General features: G+C 47.1%; 1 protein-coding gene across 1 annotated transcript; it reads left to right on the top strand.

The window, feature by feature from the left end:
- The first annotated feature begins 204 nt into the window (after positions 1–204).
- On the top strand, positions 205–17,590 carry LOC104851021 (zinc finger protein 317). The gene is given in 9 exon segments (XM_010608180.2): positions 205–265; positions 6,977–6,984; positions 9,811–9,922; positions 10,792–10,931; positions 11,363–11,489; positions 12,035–12,130; positions 13,722–13,804; positions 15,006–16,283; positions 16,285–17,590. Coding segments are annotated over 7 exon segments (1,917 nt in total). The 5' UTR covers positions 205–265; positions 6,977–6,984; positions 9,811–9,891; the 3' UTR covers positions 16,447–17,590.
- The last annotated feature ends 1,791 nt before the right edge of the window (positions 17,591–19,381 follow it).

The following is a 19,381-nucleotide window of genomic DNA, read 5'->3' as shown; positions in this document are numbered from 1 at the left end:
CTCTCTATTTAGCCACTGGACCGCTCCACGCTCAGTCTCTAGGTCCCTGTTAAATGACTACTAGAAGCTGGGGAAGTGCGGTGGGATTTAGAGTCCACTTGGGCCTAACAGCCATATTTATAACTACATATCCCAGCGTCCCCTGGGCTATCGCTTCCGGGTTAGAGCTGTCCAATGAGATCTCACGAGATTTAGAAGGCGGAAGTGAAGCGGAAGCCATTACTCTCGGGAGGCGTCCGGAGTGAGACACATGGGCAAAGGACAGGTCGGCCGCGCCTCCCTCCTTCCTGGTGGGGTCCTTCCACTTCCCCGCAGCATATGGACGTTCCACATGAGTCTCTTGTCCTTCGGCTGCAGCTTCCGAGACTTCCGCTCCCTCGGTTGTATCCCCGTCCTGTAAGCCCGGCTTTCCTTTCTTAATCCTTTACGCCCAGGGTCCCTGGGGCCCCCAGAGGGCCCCCGAAGCAGGGCGGCGTAAGGGGGAAGGGAGTCAGGGTGAGAGTACGCTTTAGATTCCTTGACCAGCTGTGCGAAATGCTCTTCACGCAAGAAGTGAAATTCATCTCTTGCATTTGGTGAGGAAAGTGCTTGGGTTGGGGTCGGAAAACCCGGCTGAGTTGTGGAGCTTGCGGGTGAGGGGCGGCAGAAGTTAGCCCTCGCGAGGGCGAGCCGCTTTCCTTCTGTACCACCTTGAGTTTTTGTCTTACATTATTGTGGCGCTGTTTTTCTTTTGGTGAACATTTATTTACTCTAAACTTTTTACAGTTTTAAGTGAAATCTTTGGTGCCCGTATTTTGTTAATTTTAGTTGACGTTCTAGTGTCAGTCTATAAGATTTATCTTATTACTAATTTTGATTTTTTTTGAGACAGGCTTTCGCTATGTAGTTCAGGCTGGCCTTGAACTCAGTATGTGAACTCGCTGCTGTCTTGCCTCAGCCTCCGGAGTGCAGGGATGACAGGTGTGCGCCACCACGCCCGGCTTTTTCTTTTTTTCTCTTTTTAAAAACAGGAGTTAAAATGGACTTTTAAAAAGTAAGATTTAAAATTCCCTTTGACGTGTCAATTTTTAAAGTTTTAAATTTTAATTTTTAGGACAGGGTCTGGCTGTGCCGGCTAGGCCGTCCTTGAACTTCCTGTGTGGTCCAGGCTGCCCTCGAACTCGCTGATCCTCTTACCTCAGTCTCTAGGGCTCGAATCGCGGGTGTCCACCACCATGCAGTAGTTAACATTTTCATTTACTTGACAGTTAACTCAATAATGGTACGGATACTAAAATTTTGCCGTCTTTGGGCTGCTTTATATTTTGTACCACGGATGGATCTCAGGACCTTGCACTTGTGAGGCAGGCACGATGCCACTGAGCTAAATCCCCGGCCCTTTTTAGATGTTTTTTAACCGGAAAGTAGGACATACATATAAAAACTAAAGTGTAGCCTCACAAACTCGCACTTAAAAAGAACAGTAATAAAGCAAATCCACGAATTAGACCAAGAAGAACAATTTTTTTCCTTTTTTTTGGTACCAGCGATCGAACTCCGGTCCTTGTGCTTGTGAAGTAGGCGGTGGAACCACTGATCCAAATCCCTGGGCCGAAGAACAATTTTAAACCTGAAGAGGCTGTGTTCTTGTAACTGTTCCCTCTTCTCTCCCATGATTTTTGTGGAGGTTTTACTGCTTTTATATTTTTCCCAGATTTGTTCCTTAATTTTGGTAGAGATTTGTGAGTGGACCTAAATGTTGAAGTAATTTCATCTGAGATTATTGACATTTTTATACCATTGAGTTTTACCATTAATTAAATTATATATTTATGCCTGCTGTACTTCCTTTAAGTAAAATTTTATAGGTACCAGCCAAAAAGATTTAAGGGTTTTTTGTTGTTGTTTATTCCTAGGAATTTTTTTATTAGTACACATTTGTGATATGTAATGATTACTTTCTTTGTGAGTATTGGTTCATTTATATGACACATCTTATTATATCCCCTTCCCCCTAGGAATTTTGTACTTTGTTGTTTTTAATCACATTTTCTCTTACTGGTTTGTTTTTTTGAATTTGGATTCAGCATGCTCTCTTTAGTACTTAATTCTTGATGTGGACATGGTGGCACATGTCTGTAATTCTGGCATTCAGAAGGCTGAGGCAGGAGGAAGCCTGCCTATACTGCATACCAAGACCTTGTTCCAAAAAAGAGAAAAAAACCGAGAGTCCTTAATTTTCTTAATTTTTTTTATTCTGGATGCTTTTCAGAGATAGTTTTATCATCTGCAAAATAAATAAATATTTGCTTTTCATGGAATTGTACTCATTTTCAATTTTATTTCTTTGATGGACTGGATGGGGCTTACATGATCATTAACTAGAGCCTGAAGAGCAGACTCGAAGCATTTGTTTTCTTCCTAACTAAAGAGAATTAGCTTTTAAATCTGCTGCAAGTTTTTCCAAGATAGTTTTTGTTCGGAAGCCCCTTTCCCCTAGCTTAAAAGTTTTTCTTGTAAATTGCTGCAGACTTTTAACAAGTGAGTTTTTTCCCACTGTCTCTGTTCATATCTTATTTGATTAATTTCTAGCACCTTGTATGATGCCTGACTTCTGATAGGAATTCAGTTATGTATTGAATGAATGGACAAATAATGTAAAAAACAACAAAAAAATTTTTTTTAAATTCCAGAGTATGGTGGAATTAAACTATGGATTTTCTCCTGTTACATTAACTTTTTATTGTTAAATACCTTATTTGGAAAAGATACGTACTGTTTTGTCACTTTTGGCTTCAGTTTGCTATTACTTTGGAGACTTTGGGTCTGTACTTGAGTGAAGATTTCCTTTTGTTTTGCAGGTTTATGCCACCTTCATAAAACAGGATGGGAAACCTGTTTTTCTTTTTTCTAAGATCTGGAGTAATCAGCTTAAGAATACAAGTGTTTGTTTCTTAAAATGGAGCATTACCTGGATAAACTATTTGTCTGGAGTCTTCTTTGTGGAATGTCTTAAAGCTACTGTTTCCTTGCCTTTAATGAGACACAGGGCATGCTGGTCTTGTTCTCTCTCCTCTTTCTTCTCTTCCCTTTGGCCTTTACTGGGCATTCCGGTCTGAGTAATACCACTAGGCAGGTTGAGGGAGAGGACAGTGACATCCCTTTCTCGTGGGCTAAACCTGAATGCACAGAGGACAGACCCTCAGGCAGCGGGGGGATGCCCACCAGGGCTTTAGTTGCCTCCATTATGGAGAAACAACCCCAGTCTGTAGCCTGCACTGTCACAGGGAGCACCCAAGGCAGGGATAGGAGCTTGAGAGGACTCTGCAAGAAGGAGGGAGGTTGTGCAATGAGGGGCTTTAGTGGTGATGAGACGAGATTTGGGCATGCACGGCAAAGCTCCTGGGCGAGCGGGTGTGACCTGTCTGTGATGAACCCAGGGCCTCTTACCGAGCTATATCCTCGGCCCTTATTTTTTATTTTAATTTTTGCAGTACCAGTAAGGGGACCCTGGACCTTCGTGATGAACTAGATCTCCACCCCTTTTAATATTTTCATTTTTAAGTTTTGTTTTTTATCCAAGACAGTTTCTCACTGAGTTGCTAAGTTGTCAGCGTTGGGCTTGGCCTTGCAGTCCTCCTACCTCAGCTTCTCCGTTCTGGAATTCCAGGCTGCACCAACACTCGTTCATTCACTCACTCATTCAAGACATGGTCTTGTTATGTAGTCCAGGCTTACCTCAAACTCCCAGGGATCCTCCTGCTTCAGCTTTCTGAGTGCTAGGATTACAGGCGTGTACTATCACGGCCTCCTACCTAACCTTGATTTTTTTTGTTTTTACGGAGACAGGGTCTCCTTACGTAGTCCAGGCTGGCCTTGAGTTGTTTGTGCGATCAGGCTAGCCTTGAACTCTTGGCAGTCCTCCTGCCTCATCCTCCCCAAATACTGGGAATACAGGCATGCATCACCATGTCTGGCTTGAACACGGTATAAATTGAAGTAAGAGTGAATGTTCAATAAGAACAGCAGCCCATAATCCTGTCATGAAATCGTCAATATCCAGATAATGCTGAACCTACTCTGGCAGAGACCCCAGTGGAGAGAGTTCTGGTCTCTCAGTGTGATTGGTCACTTGGGACCGGGGCAGGCATGAGCCAGCCTTCATGGAAGTGTCATAGGTTTCAGGGTATGGATGTGTACGGGTGGAATAAAGACACTCCCGGGGCACTGTTGACCCTTAAGGGCAGGCAGAGTGGTAAGGAGCAGGAACAGGAGGAATCTTTCAAAAAGAGCACCTGGAGCCAGGGGCAGGGTCTTACACAGTAAGACACTGAACCAAAAAACCAAAACGAAGTATTAGTATCACCTGGCCTGGTGGCACATGCCTGTAATCCTAGCACTTGGGAAGCTGAGGCAGGGATAATCTCCAGCCTAACCTGGCGTATGTTAGCGAAACTGGCTCAGACAAAAGTTAGTGTTGGGGAGTTCACAGATGGGGGCTATAGAGGTGACACAGGTAGCCTGTGGCTCCAGAGTCAGGTGGGTGGGGGTCACAGCCCATAACTTGTGACGCATGACTTAACCCAGGGCGGTGCTGACCCTGACTAGGTAGTGGGAGAGTTAAAGCACCATCCCTGCATGTGTTGGGATCAATGTTGGCACGGAAAGATAGGAGGTGTGACGCACACGGCTTATGAGTTGGGACTGAGCGGTGACAATGCACCTCCGGGAGCAGACCTGTCACCCCATCTGACCTTGGTGAGCTGGTGTCGGATGGCAAGGACTCATTGATGGGAAAAAGCTTTTAGCTTAAGGACTGCTTGAAACTGATAGGAACAGACCTGTTTTCCCTGGGCCCTCAGTACCTCTTAGTGTCCATAAGGTAACAGCACCTGATCTCAGCTGGGGACGTAATTGCTGGTTCTGAGAAATCACTGAGTGGTGGTCAGCATTTGTATATTTCTTCCCATTGAATAGGAAAAGGGAAGGGAACTAATGTTTGCCACAAATCCACTGCATTCTAGAAGTGGATTGTGACAGGGTTGTGATTTGATTCTGTTTCATTCTCACTGTTCTCATTCTGGTGATACTGATCAAATAAAACTACTCCCACTGCCTCAGTGAAAGAATGAACTTGGGCTTTGAAGTTAAAGAAGATGGAGTCCTTAAAAAAAAGTTGGAGCCAGGTGTGATGGCACATGCTTGTAATGCAAGGACTTGGGAGGCTGAGGCAGAAGGATCTCTGTGAGTTCAAGGCTGGCTTGAGCTATATAGTGAGACCCTGTCTCAAAACCAAAAAGTACAATAAAAAAGAACTAGCCCAAATAAAAACACTGGAGACCACTTCCTCCCCTGCTGTTTGCTGTGTTACTCTCTGGCAAGTTACTGAAATGCTGAGCTGGTTTCCACAGTTCTGATGGTGCTGATGATGCCTGTTGGATTGGTTTGCTGTGGGGTTCAGAAAGACGCAAGAATGGCTCCTGCTTCATGTGGTGTGCGGTCTGGATTCCTCCTGAGAGAGTGTCATTTGTCCTCCATACAAGTGACTGAGAGGAATTCTGTGACCACTGACACTTCACTTGTGGTTTCATAAGTTGTACTTTGGGGAGTTTTTATTTTTCTTTCGTGCAGTACTGGGGATTGAACCCAGGACCTTTGAACTGATCTACATCTCCAGTCTTGTTTTTATTTTTGAGACAAGTTCATGCTAAGTCACTGTTGCCAAGGCTGAACTCAAGCCTGTGATCTTCCTGCTTCAGCCTCCCAGAGTGTGGGGTTGCAGGCATGCACTTCCATACTCTGCTTCTAGAGTACTTTTATTTTTTGTAATTCATGTGTAAATTTTTTTTTTTTTTCATTTTAAAACTTCACGATTTCATATTTGTAGGAAACATGTTTGGTAACTCAAGGTAACAAATACACATAGACTTTAAATAGATTGTTCCCTTTATTTTCAAGTCAGTAAGCTATAAAATTGCATTCTGGAAGTCCAAGGAGCAGTAAAAGGAGGAACTAGTGGGGAGACAAACACTCCCAGGCTGTGCCCCTCGTGACCCCCTCTTTTGACCAGATCCTGCCTCCTAATAGCACATTCAGCTGTGAGCTCTGTCACCCAGTCTCCTTCCAAAGCCCCCTGATGGGCACTGGAGGCTCTTTGGGGACATCGGGATATAAATCAGAACAGTATATGTGCAACTCTATTAATATATGTGAGGTAAATATAAAGAATAGCCTCATGCTGATCAATGATGTGTCACAAAAACAGTCATAATCTCCCGGGCGTGGTGGCGCACGCCTGTCATCCCAGCACTTGGGAGGCTGAGGCAGGAGGATCGCTGTGAGTTTGAGACCAGCCTGGGCTACATAGTGAGTTCCAGGTCTGTCTCAACTACCTAGTGAGACCCTGTCTCAAAAAAACCAAACCAAAGCAAAACAGAAACAGTCATAATCTAATTTGTCATATCAAATCAGATATCACTAGTTTCAGAATTCAACTGTAGTTTATGAAACCAGAGATTAATAAAGCAAAATAAAAATGATGAAATGGTAAATTAAACTATTTGAAAAATAAACTATGTGAAGTCAGGATCTTGACCTTTTTTTTTTAACATTAAAAAAACAGTAAGCCAAGGGTGGTGGAGCACACTTCTGTAATCCCAGCACTTCAGAGGCTGAGGCAGGAGAATCTGCAAATTTAAGGCCAGCCTGAAGTACATAGCAAGTTCTTGTGGGAAAAAAAACATGTAAAATATATATATCAAGATTTACAAGGGGCCGGGATTTAGCTCAGTGGTGACATGCCTGCCTCACAAACACAAGGTCCTGAGTTTGATCTCTGGTGTGTGGAGGTGGCGGTGGGGATTAAGTACTTTCACCTTTTGTTACCATTGCTACTGTGTATCTCCAGAACTTCCCACCATTCCAGATTAACTCCCTTTTTCGTCTCTGCAGCCCCTGACGAACACTAATCAGCTTTCTGTGAATCTGACCACCCTAGGAACTCATGTAAGTGGATTCATAAAATGCCTGCTCTTTTGTGTCTTGCTTAGTTTATGTGACTTATAATAGCTTCATATCTTCAGAGTTCATGGACACTAGCATGTTTCAGAATTTCATTCCTTTTAAGGTGAAATAACATTGCATTGCATGCATACACTGCATTTTGTCTTCCACCCTTCTGTGGCTGGGTTTGAGTTATTTCTATCTCTTGGCTATTGAGAAGAAAGCCACTATGAATGTGGATGTATTAGTATAACTTTGAGACCCTATTTTCTCCCCTGTCTGCTTTTCTTTTTTCATTTTCTTTTCCCAATGGAGTTTATTGGTACATTTTAGGTATACAGTGCAGTTACATTCATTACTGGGATCTTGTACCTTTACATGACAGGTTTCCCTTCTTTTATTTAATGGGGTTTTGCTAAGTTACCCAGGCCGACTTTGAATTCCTGCCTTAGCTTCCCCAGTAGCTGGGACTCCAGGCATGCAGCGCTTCACCTGGCTGTGATTGTGTGTGTGTGTGTGTGTGTGTGTGTGTGTGTGAGATTTGTCTGTAGACAGATACTGCGTAACTCAAGGTCATGAAAATATTTTCTGTCACGATTTTTGACTCATCTTAAGCGGTTTTAGAAATTCAAATTAGATTATAGGGCTGGGTGTGGTAGCACATGCCTGTTTCCCCGTCGCTTGGTAGGCTGAGGCAAGAGCATCGCCTCAAGTTCAAAGCCAGGCTGGACGGCACAGTGAGTTCAAGTCCAGCCTGAGGTGAGATAGTGAAAACCTGTCTCAAAGCAAATGAACAAGTAGCCCTTGTGCCCACGGTAAGAAGGGTGTCAAGTTCCTAAGTTTCTCTTTCAGTATCATGTTTCAGCGCTCACGATCTAACCCAGGGTCTGCTTCATGTTAGCTAGGTGCTCTACCACTGAGATACGTCCTCAGTATTTTTGGAAAAAAAAAAAAATTGTTTAAATTTTCTTTTTTTTTAAGTACAGATTTTAGGTTTGGGTTTTCAGTTTTTAAAAAATACCTATTTGGCTTTTGGCAGCGACTGTCATATCTGCAAATGAAATGGGAGGCAGTGAGTCACTTAATACTGGTTCTTGCAGCCCATGAAAGCGATACAGCTCCCCATTGTTTTAGGTCTTTACTTTCATTCAATAGTGTGTCATAGTTTTTACTGTCAAGGTTTTGCACTTCTTTTCTTCCCTTCCTCCTTCTCTACTTCCCCTTCTGTCCTTCCTCCGTTCTGTAGCTTGAACCCAGAGAACACTGAGCTACTCCCCCAGCCCCTTTTCAATGTTTAAAAAAATATTTGAGACACAGTTTCACCCAGTTGATGAGACTGGTCTTGAACTCTAAGTCTTCCAATCCTTAGCCTCCCAAGTAGCTTTGATGATGGGCAACTGGCACCAAACCTGGCTACTTCATTTGTTTCTGGGTAGTTAGATATATGCTATTGTAAAGGTAATTGTTTTTTGATAAGACGCGTTGTCCAGTTTGTCAAGGTGTGTTTTTTTGTTTTTGATGACTGGAGAGTAAAATGTGAAATTGCTGTTGAAAGTTAAGGTAATGGTAAGAAAAAATTTTAATTCAGAAGGGACACTGGAAGACGTTTAGTGTGAATGTCCTTGCGGGTCAGCACTGTTGAGTTTCTGTGCCACCACTGTGACTAACTGCTCGTGTGCTGCCTGGTTACCGATGTACCTTCAGGGAAGTTGCAGAGGGTTGGAATGAATCATACAAGGCTTTAACTATACAAGGCCATCACCGAGGCTTTTCCTGGGTTAGGGGTTGCAGTAAGCAGAAAGATACAGAAACTTAAATAATTTGCTTTCACATTTTTATTAGTCCATGTTTGCAGTGCATAACGGTCATGCTCATCGTGGGGAGTTGTTACATGACCGTAACACATGTCATTTCTTTTTATTTCCCCCTCCCTTCACTTCTTCCCCGGATACACGGTAGAAATGACAGAATCTGACTTCGCTGGAAAACAGGAGCAGTGGGAAGAGGAGGTGGCTGTTAGGAAGATGGCAGAAGCCTGAGTAGCCTGGAGTTCTCTCTTAAGTGGGAGAAATAATGGGAGGAGAAAGCTCTTTGTCCAGAGAATAGATTTTTTCCCTCTCCTCTTCCCTCCCACCTGCTCACCCACCTATCCATCCATCTACCCATCTACCCGTACACACCCATCCACCAGCCATCTACCCATCCATCTATCCATCCATCCGTCTATCCATCCACCCATCCTCCATTCATCTACCCACCCACTCACGTACCCATCCACCTGTCTGTCCATCCGTCTGTCCGTCTGTCCGTCCATCCATCCATCCAAGGATTTCATATGTGCTAGGAAAGTGCACTACCGCTGAGCCACACCCTCAGCCCAGGGCAACAGATTTCCCAGTTGTTGTCTGGGAGGTGATTCCAGTGGTGATAAGGTCTAGGCTGTGACCCTGGGTGTGTCTGGTGGTGTAGAGAGTGGGTCACAGTCTGGAGACTGGAACTTGTGGTCCCAGATGGACCATGCTTGTGGGTAGGAGCCATCCTCAGTGGTGGCAGCATTGAAGGTGAGAGGAGGCTTGGAGGGTCAGAGTGCTTAATGAGTGGAGAAGTTAGCAGTTGTGCCTAGTGACACATAACTTGTGGAGAGTAAGTCTGAATTTTGTCGGATGCTGGTCAGGGACTTTCTACCTCAAGACTTGGAGGTTTTAGCTAAATGAGATGATGGCCAGGTCAGACGTCTTGCTGCTCAAACGAAGAGCTCCCCCGGATCAAACAACTGTCCTCAGCAGGAGAACCTTTGATGTCCTTGCTCCCTTTTCATCTACACCACAGGCAACAGCTCGGAGAGGCCCGTGAGAGCAGGACGGTAGCTTCCTGGGTCGCCTGGTGCCCTGCCAGTATCATCCTCCCAGGATGGCAGCTCCTGGCCTGTCTCCTGCCTGTGGTGAGTCTTTGAGTTCTCTGCCCTTAGAAACTGAGTGGATGTGGTGCCTGTGGTTCATCCCATGAAAGGAGCCGTGCAGCCATGGGGCGGCTGCTGTGGGGAGCCAGGTGAGCTCCATAGTGGCAGGAACAGCCAATGCCTGGTTCAGGGAGACACTCGTGTGGCGGGTTTGTGAGGAGGGTGATGATAGATAACCTTGCTTTATTGTATTTTGAAAACCTTGAGGGTGGGCCTTCGAAATTTGAGTTTCTTCACTCATGAATTGAAAATGGACACAGATTGAGCATCTCTAATGCCCAGATCCAAAGTCTGACACCACAGGTGGGAGATTGCACCCTCATTGTCTTGGAGGGCTGTGGTCTGAACTCAGCACATTGAGAATATCCTGTATCATCACCATCGGGTGTGTAAGGCAGCTATGAAACATGAATAAGTTTTGTGTTTAGATTTGGGGCCTGCCCCAAGTAGCTCATTATGTCTGAACAAATATTCTCAAATCCAGAAGCAAATGAAATCCAAAGTACTTGTGGTCCTATTTTGAGTAAAGGATGCTCGACCTGTGTATTGCTTCTTATTGGCATAAAGGCCCACCACCTCTTATTTCGTCTTAGAGTGGAGCTGGACTGCTCTGGTTTATTTTATTGATTGATTGACTGAGACAGGATCTTGTTATGGAGTCCAATTCAGCCTTGAACTCATGGCAGTTCTCCTGCCTCAGCCTCCTAAGTGCTAGGATCTTGGGCATGGGCCACCATGCCTGGCCCCTTGCTCTTTGTATTAATTAGTGTGTGTGTGTGTGTGTGTGTGTGTGTGTGTGTGTGTGTGTGTGTGTAGTGGGACAAGTATTTCTCATGGATCGTCTTCTCTAGCTGTGTCCACCCAGGACCCTGCCTGTCTCCAAGAGTCAGAATTTCCTCTTTCTTCAACACACCATTCCTGTTCCCAGGACTTAGACCTGTTTGTGTGCCATGGTCTGGAGCCTCTCACAGGAGCCAGAGATTCTAATCAGGTATGCGGGATCTCGGGTTCCTAGAGTGGTTGGGGCATTCACTTCCTAGAAGGCTCCCCATAGCATAGGTTGGAATTTTCCCAGGTCTTGATCCAGGGCCCAGGAAGGAACCAAGGAGTACTGCGTGGCTATCCTGGCGTCTAGGAAGTACGTATGCACCAGGTGTCTCCTGTGCTTGCTCAGATCCCCCCACGTCCCACCCTGGAGACAGGAAAATAACGCTGGCCCTCTCAAATGAGGCTACAGTGGAGCAGGACTTGGTACCTCGTCTGATAGCATTTGAAGTGAGGAATGGGGCATCTGGGGACCTTTGGAGCAGCTGCTGAGACCCAGACACACCGCCTGGAGAGCCTTCAAGCATCTCATACCACCTTTCTGTGAATGCTAGGAGACTGGGTTGTCCCTGACCTCGAATCTGTGTGGTGTTTCAGGAATCCGTGACTTTCCAGGACGTGGCTGTGGATTTCACTGAGAAGGAGTGGCCCCTCCTGGATCCCTCTCAGCGGAAGCTGTACAGAGACGTGATGCTGGAGAACTACAGCAACCTGACCTCACTGGGTAAGCCTGGCCTCCATTCCCCGCTGGCTTGCTCAGAATCAGCTATTTTGGTCTATGTTGTCGGGGGTTTGTGAGGCTGGTGAGAACTGGGAGAGATGGGTCCACCTTCCTAATGTCACCTGGGGGCGTTAAGAGCTACTCCTCACGTTGTTGGGGGTTCTCATTGAGTGTGAAGTTGGGCATGGGTTTCTGAGGTTAAAGAATCTCATTCTCAGGCTGGGGATGTGACTCATTGGTGGGGGACTTGCCTAGCACGTGTAAGTCCTTGGGTTCCAACTCCAGCACCATTACCACCAAAAAAAAAAGAAAGAAAAATCCCCATTCTTTTGGAGGGTAAAAATGCTTGGGCTTTCAAGGTTTTGTTTCTTATGAAAGACTTTTTACTGTGTTCCTTAGAAATGTGAAACCATCATTTTGCTGCTCAAACAAAAAGTCAAACTTGTCTATCTTCAAAACCCCGAAGACCAAAATGTTGACCCCAGACTAATGGAAGGGGTTGTCCTCTGCACGGTCCTCCCTCAACATGTGTCTTTCCCCGTGAGTAGGGTATCAGGTTGGAAAACCCAGCCTCATCTCTCACTTGGAGCAAGAAGAGGAGCCCAGGACCGAGGAGAGGGGCACTCAGCAAGGGGCTTGTCCAGGTGAGCAGATGCTACGGTTCACATCTGAAAGTGTCCGCCCAGAAGTCTCGTGTGTTCACGACGTCTCTAACTTCACCAAGTAGGTGAATGCACTGATGAATGTATTGGCTAACTAGGCCCACGCGGATGTGCACCCTCATTGGAGGAAGCAGGTCATTTTCAAGGGTGTGGCTTTCAAGGTTATGTTCTGTCCTCAGCCCCTTCCACTCCACCTTTTCCTCTGCTTTCTGGAGGCCAGGTTGGGAGCAGCTTTCTCCCGCCATAATGTCTCTGCCTTACCACAGGCCTAAAAGTAATCGAGCCAGCTCACCAGCAACTGAAGCCTCAGAAACTGAGAGCCAGAATAAAGTTTTCCTCCTTCAGTTGTTTCCCTTTGGTATTTGGTCACGGCAATGGCACGCTGACCGACACAGTGAGCAGCAGGCAAATAGAAGTGCTTCTGACTTCAGCCCTAGTCAGTAACTGGAGCGGAGGAAGTGTACGGGCCCTTTTATTGTTTCTCTGACAAAATCTCTGAAGTTGGATAATGTGCAAAGAAAAGGGCTTATGTATATTTAGTTCACAATCGTGGATTTCCGAACAAGCTTCCCTCACTGGACGAGCACAGCACATGTCACCATGGCGTGAGCATATCCGAGAGGGAGAGGCCCCATGGTGAAACAGGAAGCCAGAGACCGAGGAGGGACTGGTCTTCCTGTCTTCGTAACAGCCCATCCTTGTGAGGACTGGCTACTTGGGAAGACCAGCGTTGACTCATCTGAGGGCGCCACCCCAGTGACCTAATCCCCTCACAGCAGACCGCACCACACTGAGGACCACGCCTCCAACATGGGACCCCTGGGGGACAAATGACCTCCAGACTTTAGCAGGGAGGCCCATGAGGTAACTGCACCAGGGCTGTTAGAAAATGCACTCTCTCTTGCTGTCCATTTTCTCACAAGTCCTTTAGTCTGTACACCCCTTTATCTTTGAACTGTTTCCCCTTGCTCTGTCCTGTTGTATGAGGACTTCCTGATAACACTCTCATTATCAGCCTGGTGTGGTGGTGCACGCCTGCAGTCCCAGCTGAGGCAGCAGTATTGCCACGAGTTTGAGGCCTGCCTGGGCTACATAGTGAATTGGAGGCTGGACTACATAGCAAGACAAAACAGCAGTATTCACGAGTTTGAGGCCTGCCTGGGCTACATAGTGAATTGGAGGCTGGACTACATAGCAAGACCCGTCTCACAAAAACTAAACAAAACCCAAAACCCCAAACTCTTGTTATCAGTGTCAATCTTAAATTTTTTCTTCCCCCGTGATTGCTAGTTATCTCACTTTACAGCTTTGTTAAGAATCATTTTGGGGCCGTGGATTTAGCTAAGTGGCATCACACCTGCTTCACAAGCCCAAGGTCCTGTGTTTGATCTTTGGTACCATAAAAACAACAACAAAACAAAAAAAAATGAATCATTTTGCTCTCCTGTATTTTTTCCCTTTTGTATTATTTTTCTTTGGGTAAAGTCAGTATCTGCAAAAACACCTACCTTTGTCCATATCACCCCACCATTTTCTTTTTCCAGCAAGTTAGTATTTTTCCAACTTGTTTCAGATTGGGAGACACCGTCTAAAACCAAGTGGTCGGTTCTCATGGAAGATATATTTGGGAAGGAAACCTCTGGTGGTATGACAATGGTAAGATTTCCTCAGAATACCTGTAGACTTTCCACATTACAGAAGACCAGTGAAGTTACAGTTGGAAAAGTGGCACCATAACCAGGCATGGTAGCGCAGGCCTGGAATCCCAGCACTCTGGGCGCCTGAGGCAGGAGGATCGTGAGTTCAAGCCCAGCCTGGGTGACTGAAGAGTAAAAATATAAAAGGGGCTGGGGATGTAGCTCAGTTTGTGGAGGCCCTGGGTTCAGTATCCAGTACCGCCAAAAAAAAGAAAAGCACATGAGAACCAGAGAGGAAATGTTTGGTAGTTTCCACCATTCCCGAGCACTGGGGTCCCTTGGTACCGGCGGAAGTTCAGGGCGCACTGCGGATGCCCGTCTCTCCAGATGCTCACGTCCCTTCTTTAGAATGGCATGTTTTTTACATTCGACCTGCATGCATGTTCTCACCGGCGTTTTAGTTAGCTGTACATTCCCTGTAATATAACAGCATTGTAAATGATGTATAAGTAGTTGTCTGTATAGGGAATGACCACAAGAAGAAAGTACACATTCAATACATAATACAGTAATTTTTTTCCTCAAATATTTTGAGATCATGGTTGGTTGGAATCTGGATGCAGAAACCAAAGACACTGAGGGCTAACTGTATTGTCAGTTGAGACGAAATCATAAGCCTAGCCTCGGACTTCTTCACTTAAGAGTTCTGTTCCATAACTTATGTTAGATACTCAGTGTTCAGTTTGATGATGATGATGATTGTGTGTGTGTGTGTGTGTGTGTGTGGTACTAGGGATTGAACCTAGGGCCTTGCACATGCTAGGCAAGTACCCTGCCACTGAGCTACATCCCAGCCACATCCCTTTTTAAAAGAATTTTGAGACAGGGTTTTTCCAAGTCACCCAGGCTACCCTAGAGCTTTGTATCCTCCTGCCTCAGCTTCCTAGGGAGCTGGGATTCACAGGCATGTGTCACCACACCTGGGCTCATTTTGGTTTTAAACTCTGAGCAAACCATGCGAAAAAGCTTTGCAAGCAACACACATGGAGCCTGCTGGTATAGCGTTCACGTGTTCTCTTTAGTGCTCAAGGGAGACAGGAAGAGCAGCAGATCCTGGCATTTCTGGTCGTGGGGCTGGCGTTTCTAGCATTGCACAGGGCGGGGAGGGAGAAGACTGGGGAGCCTGGGAAATGGCAGTGAGCTGTCTGTTTCACGCACAGGACAGAGCTTGCCTTGCGGAGAAGTCGGCCGAATACCAGCGCTTGTTTGAAGTCTTCAGCATGGGCGCTCACCTCTCACAGCAGCTAGGGAGGCACGCGGGCAAGAGTCCCTACGCCCGCCACGGCTATGGCGCGGCCTTCCGACCCAGGACGCACCTCTCGCAGCACGGGGGCGTGTACGACGGGCGGAAGATGCACGAGTGTCACCAGTGCCAGAAAGCCTTCACCACCAGCGCCTCCCTCACGCGGCACCGGCGGATCCACACCGGGGAGAAGCCGTACGAGTGCCGGGACTGCGGCAAGGCCTTCAACGACCCGTCGGCCCTCCGGAGCCACGCGCGCACCCACCTCAAGGAGAAGCCCTTCGACTGCAGCCAGTGCGGCAACGCCTTCCGCACGCTGTCGGCCCTGAAGATCCACATGCGGGTGCACACGGGCGAGCGGCCCTACAAGTGCGGCGAGTGCGGCAAGGCCTACGGCCGCAGCTGCCACCTGATCGCGCACAAGCGCACGCACACCGGGGAGCGGCCCTACGAGTGCCAGGACTGTGGCAAGGCCTTCCAGCACCCCTCGCACCTCAAGGAGCACGTGCGCAACCACACCGGGGAGAAGCCCTACGCCTGCGCCTTGTGCGGCAAGGCCTTCCGCTGGAAGTCCAACTTCAACCTGCACAAGAAGAACCACACGGTGGAGAAGACCTACGCCTGCAAGGAGTGCGGCAAGGCCTTCGGGGACCTGGTGTCGCGCAGGAAGCACGTGAGGACGCACAGCGTGAAGAAGCCCGTGGAGTGCCGCCAGTGTGGGAAGGCCTTCCGCAACCAGTCCATCCTGAAGACGCACATGAACTCGCACACCGGCGAGAAGCCCTACGCCTGCGACCTGTGCGGCAAGGCCTTCAGCGCCAGCTCCAACCTCACGGCGCACCGGAAGATTCACACGCAGGAGCGGCGCTACGAGTGCGCGGCCTGCGGCAAGGTCTTCGGCGACTACCTGTCTCGCAGGAGGCACATGAGCGTGCACCTGGTGAAGAAGCGGGTGGAGTGCCGGCAGTGCGGCAAGGCCTTCCGCAACCAGTCCACGCTCAAGACGCACATGCGGAGCCACACTGGGGAGAAGCCCTACGAGTGCGACCACTGTGGCAAGGCCTTCAGCATCGGCTCCAACCTCAATGTGCACCGGCGGATCCACACCGGGGAGAAGCCCTATGAGTGCCTGGCCTGCGGGAAGGCCTTCAGCGACCATTCCTCCTTGCGGAGCCATGTGAAAACCCATCGCGGAGAGAAGCTCTTTGCCTCCTCTGTGTGGAAGAGGTTGCAGTGAGCACTCAGACCCAAAGAAAGCTGCAGAGGCGAGAGGAAGTTGGGAACCCTTCACGGAGTTGCATGTGTTGGCCAACGCCTGTGATTCCACCCCTCAGGAAGCTAAGGCAGGAGGATTGTGAGATTGAGGACAGCCTGGGCTGCATAGTGAGTTCAAGGCCAGCCTGGATTACATAGCAATATGTTGTCTCAAGCAAACCAAATAAAACACGGAGTACATGGAGTTTATAAATCCAGCTCGTGCAAAGTTTAGCAACTGAGCTGCTTCATTTGGGCGATCTATTCAGAACTCACATGGAGCAAGAGGATGTGTATGTGCCGTAGAGTCACCTTTGGGTACATTGGGCTCTTAACACGAGAGAACTTAGGAAGAGAAACCCCAGTTTGGACTGGATGTCAAAATAACTTCAGTGGATTTCTCCTGGGCACACCAGAGAGACTCTGTCTGCGGGGCAGCTGGGAAAGCCTTTCTTGGTCTCCCCATGATCCTCATGAGTGAAATCACCCAAGACAACTTTGCAAAGTGGGGAAGTCTACAAAAGCAGGACAGCGACCACGTCCAGCTGTCTAATTTTGTACCACTTGTGAGCTAAGCACAGCCATTCCATTTTCGAAGGAAGCTTGTGCTGGAGACTGTATGTGGCCCTTAGAGCCTAAGACACTGGCTATCCACAGAGCAGCTTTGCCAAAACTTAATCTGCAGTGTGGTTCTACCTGGGAGCAATTTTGCCACCCAAGGAGACTTGGCAACAGCGAGAGACAGTTTTGGGTGAAGAATGGGGGAGAGGTACTGCTGCTATATAGCAGGAGGATTTTGGGGTGCTGCTGGATTTCCTGCCATCCTCACAGGATGTGAGGGAGCCTCACATTGTGAACCATGTGCCCTAACGTATCAGTCTCCCTTGGTGGAGAAGGATCTCGACTCCTCCTCAGTTAGCATCCGCAGTAATCCTTCAGTCTCTGATTCTCCAGGGCAGTCCTACTGGGAGAAATTCATTTTAAAAACTTGCAATCAGCAACTTCAGAAAGTGTGAGATGTACCCTGCTGGTGATTTCTGTGTGGGAAGGGACCTCTGCCACCATCCCCTGCTGCCTGTGTTCAGATCTCACCGGGAGAGAAATCCCATCGTGTTCTCCGGAGTTCACAGTCTGATCGTGAAAACAGACCCCAGTGCATTAATTTTCCCTTTTATTTTTAACATTGTGTTGTTCTCAGTAATCCTTAGGCCTCATCACAAAAGATTTGTATATACTATGTTTACCAGAGCTTCGTTCTTGCCGTGTCTTCATTTCCTTTTGGATAATTTAAGTGGCCGATGGCCTATTCAGGATTGTGTTAGGTGCTGGGCAGTGTGGGCATTTCTCAGTACCTGTTACTGCTCTGAACAGAATGCGTTGTGACCAGAACATGGACCCTTCTGTGTGTTTGTGGCCCGCCATCCAGCCATGGGTGGCATAGGCTTCTAGTTGCTTCCTGCATGCCCACTGTCATCTTCCGTAACAGAAGAACCCATGTCCTCTTGGGTTAGGAAGGTGTGCTGTTTTTAAAAACCTCTCACAGGTAACTGCTGTCCACATCACATAGTGCTGGTCATATTGACAAGTAAGAGGTCACTGTGTGGCTGTCTGAGAAAATGCTCTTGAACAGGGGCTCTCCCTACGTGGATGCTTCTCCACGGTGTATTCTTTGCTCTTTTTCCTGTGTCTCACCTTGCAAGGACCTGGTCCCTGGTTCTGTATTACACGGTCCCTGTTGTGACCACAAGGATGAAAGCCACGGATTGAGGAGGACGCTGCTGCAAAGTCACAGTGATTCTGGGCTCCGCTGTGGCTTATTGAAATTTCTGCATTAACTCTGGATTCGTTACTTCCAGAATTCCTATTATATGAGAAAAAAAATAAACAGATTACTTGTTAAGGTGCTATGGACATTTGTGTCTGTACCTGGACATTTGTATGTGTATCTGTTTGCTTTATTTACTGGCGGGAAGACGGTTCTGCACTCAGCTGGATGCTGTCTAGAATCCTTACATCTGGTCATTTGTGAGTTCAGATAACTGCTACCTAAACGGAGGTCTTACATAAATATATATAGTTTTGGGCGTGGCATACCGGGAATTGAACTCAGGATCTTGCACTTGTGAGGCAGGCGGCGGTACCACTGACCTAAATCCCTGGCCCTTTACATATATTTTTAATAATTCTTTTTTTTTCTTTCTTAGCACTGGGGACAGAACCCAGAGGTGCGACACCATTGAGCTGCTTCCTTAGCCTTTTTCTTACTCTCCACCTTTCTTTCTCTCTCTTTCCTTCCTCTCCCCTCCCCTTCTTTCATGCTGTCTCTCAGGCTGACTCCGGCCATCCTTCTGCGTCAGCCTCAAGTGCTGGGATTACAGGTGTGCACCACCACACCTGGCTAACCATTTTGCTGTTACAGCTTTTAGGGACAGTTAGTCTTATTTTTTTAGGCCACTAAATCTATTCCCTTTTGTGTGGCTTGGCCTCCAAGGTCTTCATCTTTCATGTTTTTTTGGTTTTGGGGATTGAACCCAGAAGCTCAGTCATACTAGGCAAGTACTACTGTACCACTGAGGTACAGCCTGGGCCCATTCATTCATTTTTTCTTTCATATTTTTGTATTTATTTAGTTAGGGTCTGCCAAGTTACCCAAGCTGGCTTCAAAACTTGAGGCCCTCTGCCTCAACTTCCCAGTTAGTTGGATTTACAGGCATGACCCAGCACAGCTGGCCAAGATCTTAATCTCTTGCCCAAGAAAATCCTTCAGTTTAAGCAACATGAGGTCCACTGTCTTTAATTCACTGCTATTTTACAGATTTGAAAATAAAAGCTGGTGCTTAAATCCGGTTATGTCTTGAGAATCTGTGTAAGTCAATCTGCTTCCTAATGACAAATTCTGACCTTGGGTCTTGATAGTTACCTTAGCTAACTTAGTTCGTGATCTTAGATTTTAGTAGTTTCTCTATTTCGCCTAAGGAGCTTGCAGATGCAGACTAGCTACCCTACCCTTCCTGGCTCCTCTGGTTGGCAGTCATTTTA

Source organism: Fukomys damarensis, unplaced genomic scaffold (assembly GCF_012274545.1).
Source record: "Fukomys damarensis isolate Sample0158 unplaced genomic scaffold, DMR_v1.0_HiC HiC_scaffold_37, whole genome shotgun sequence".
Classification (NCBI taxonomy): Eukaryota; Metazoa; Chordata; class Mammalia; order Rodentia; family Bathyergidae; genus Fukomys; species Fukomys damarensis.
This window is presented reverse-complemented; position numbering and strand designations above follow the sequence as displayed.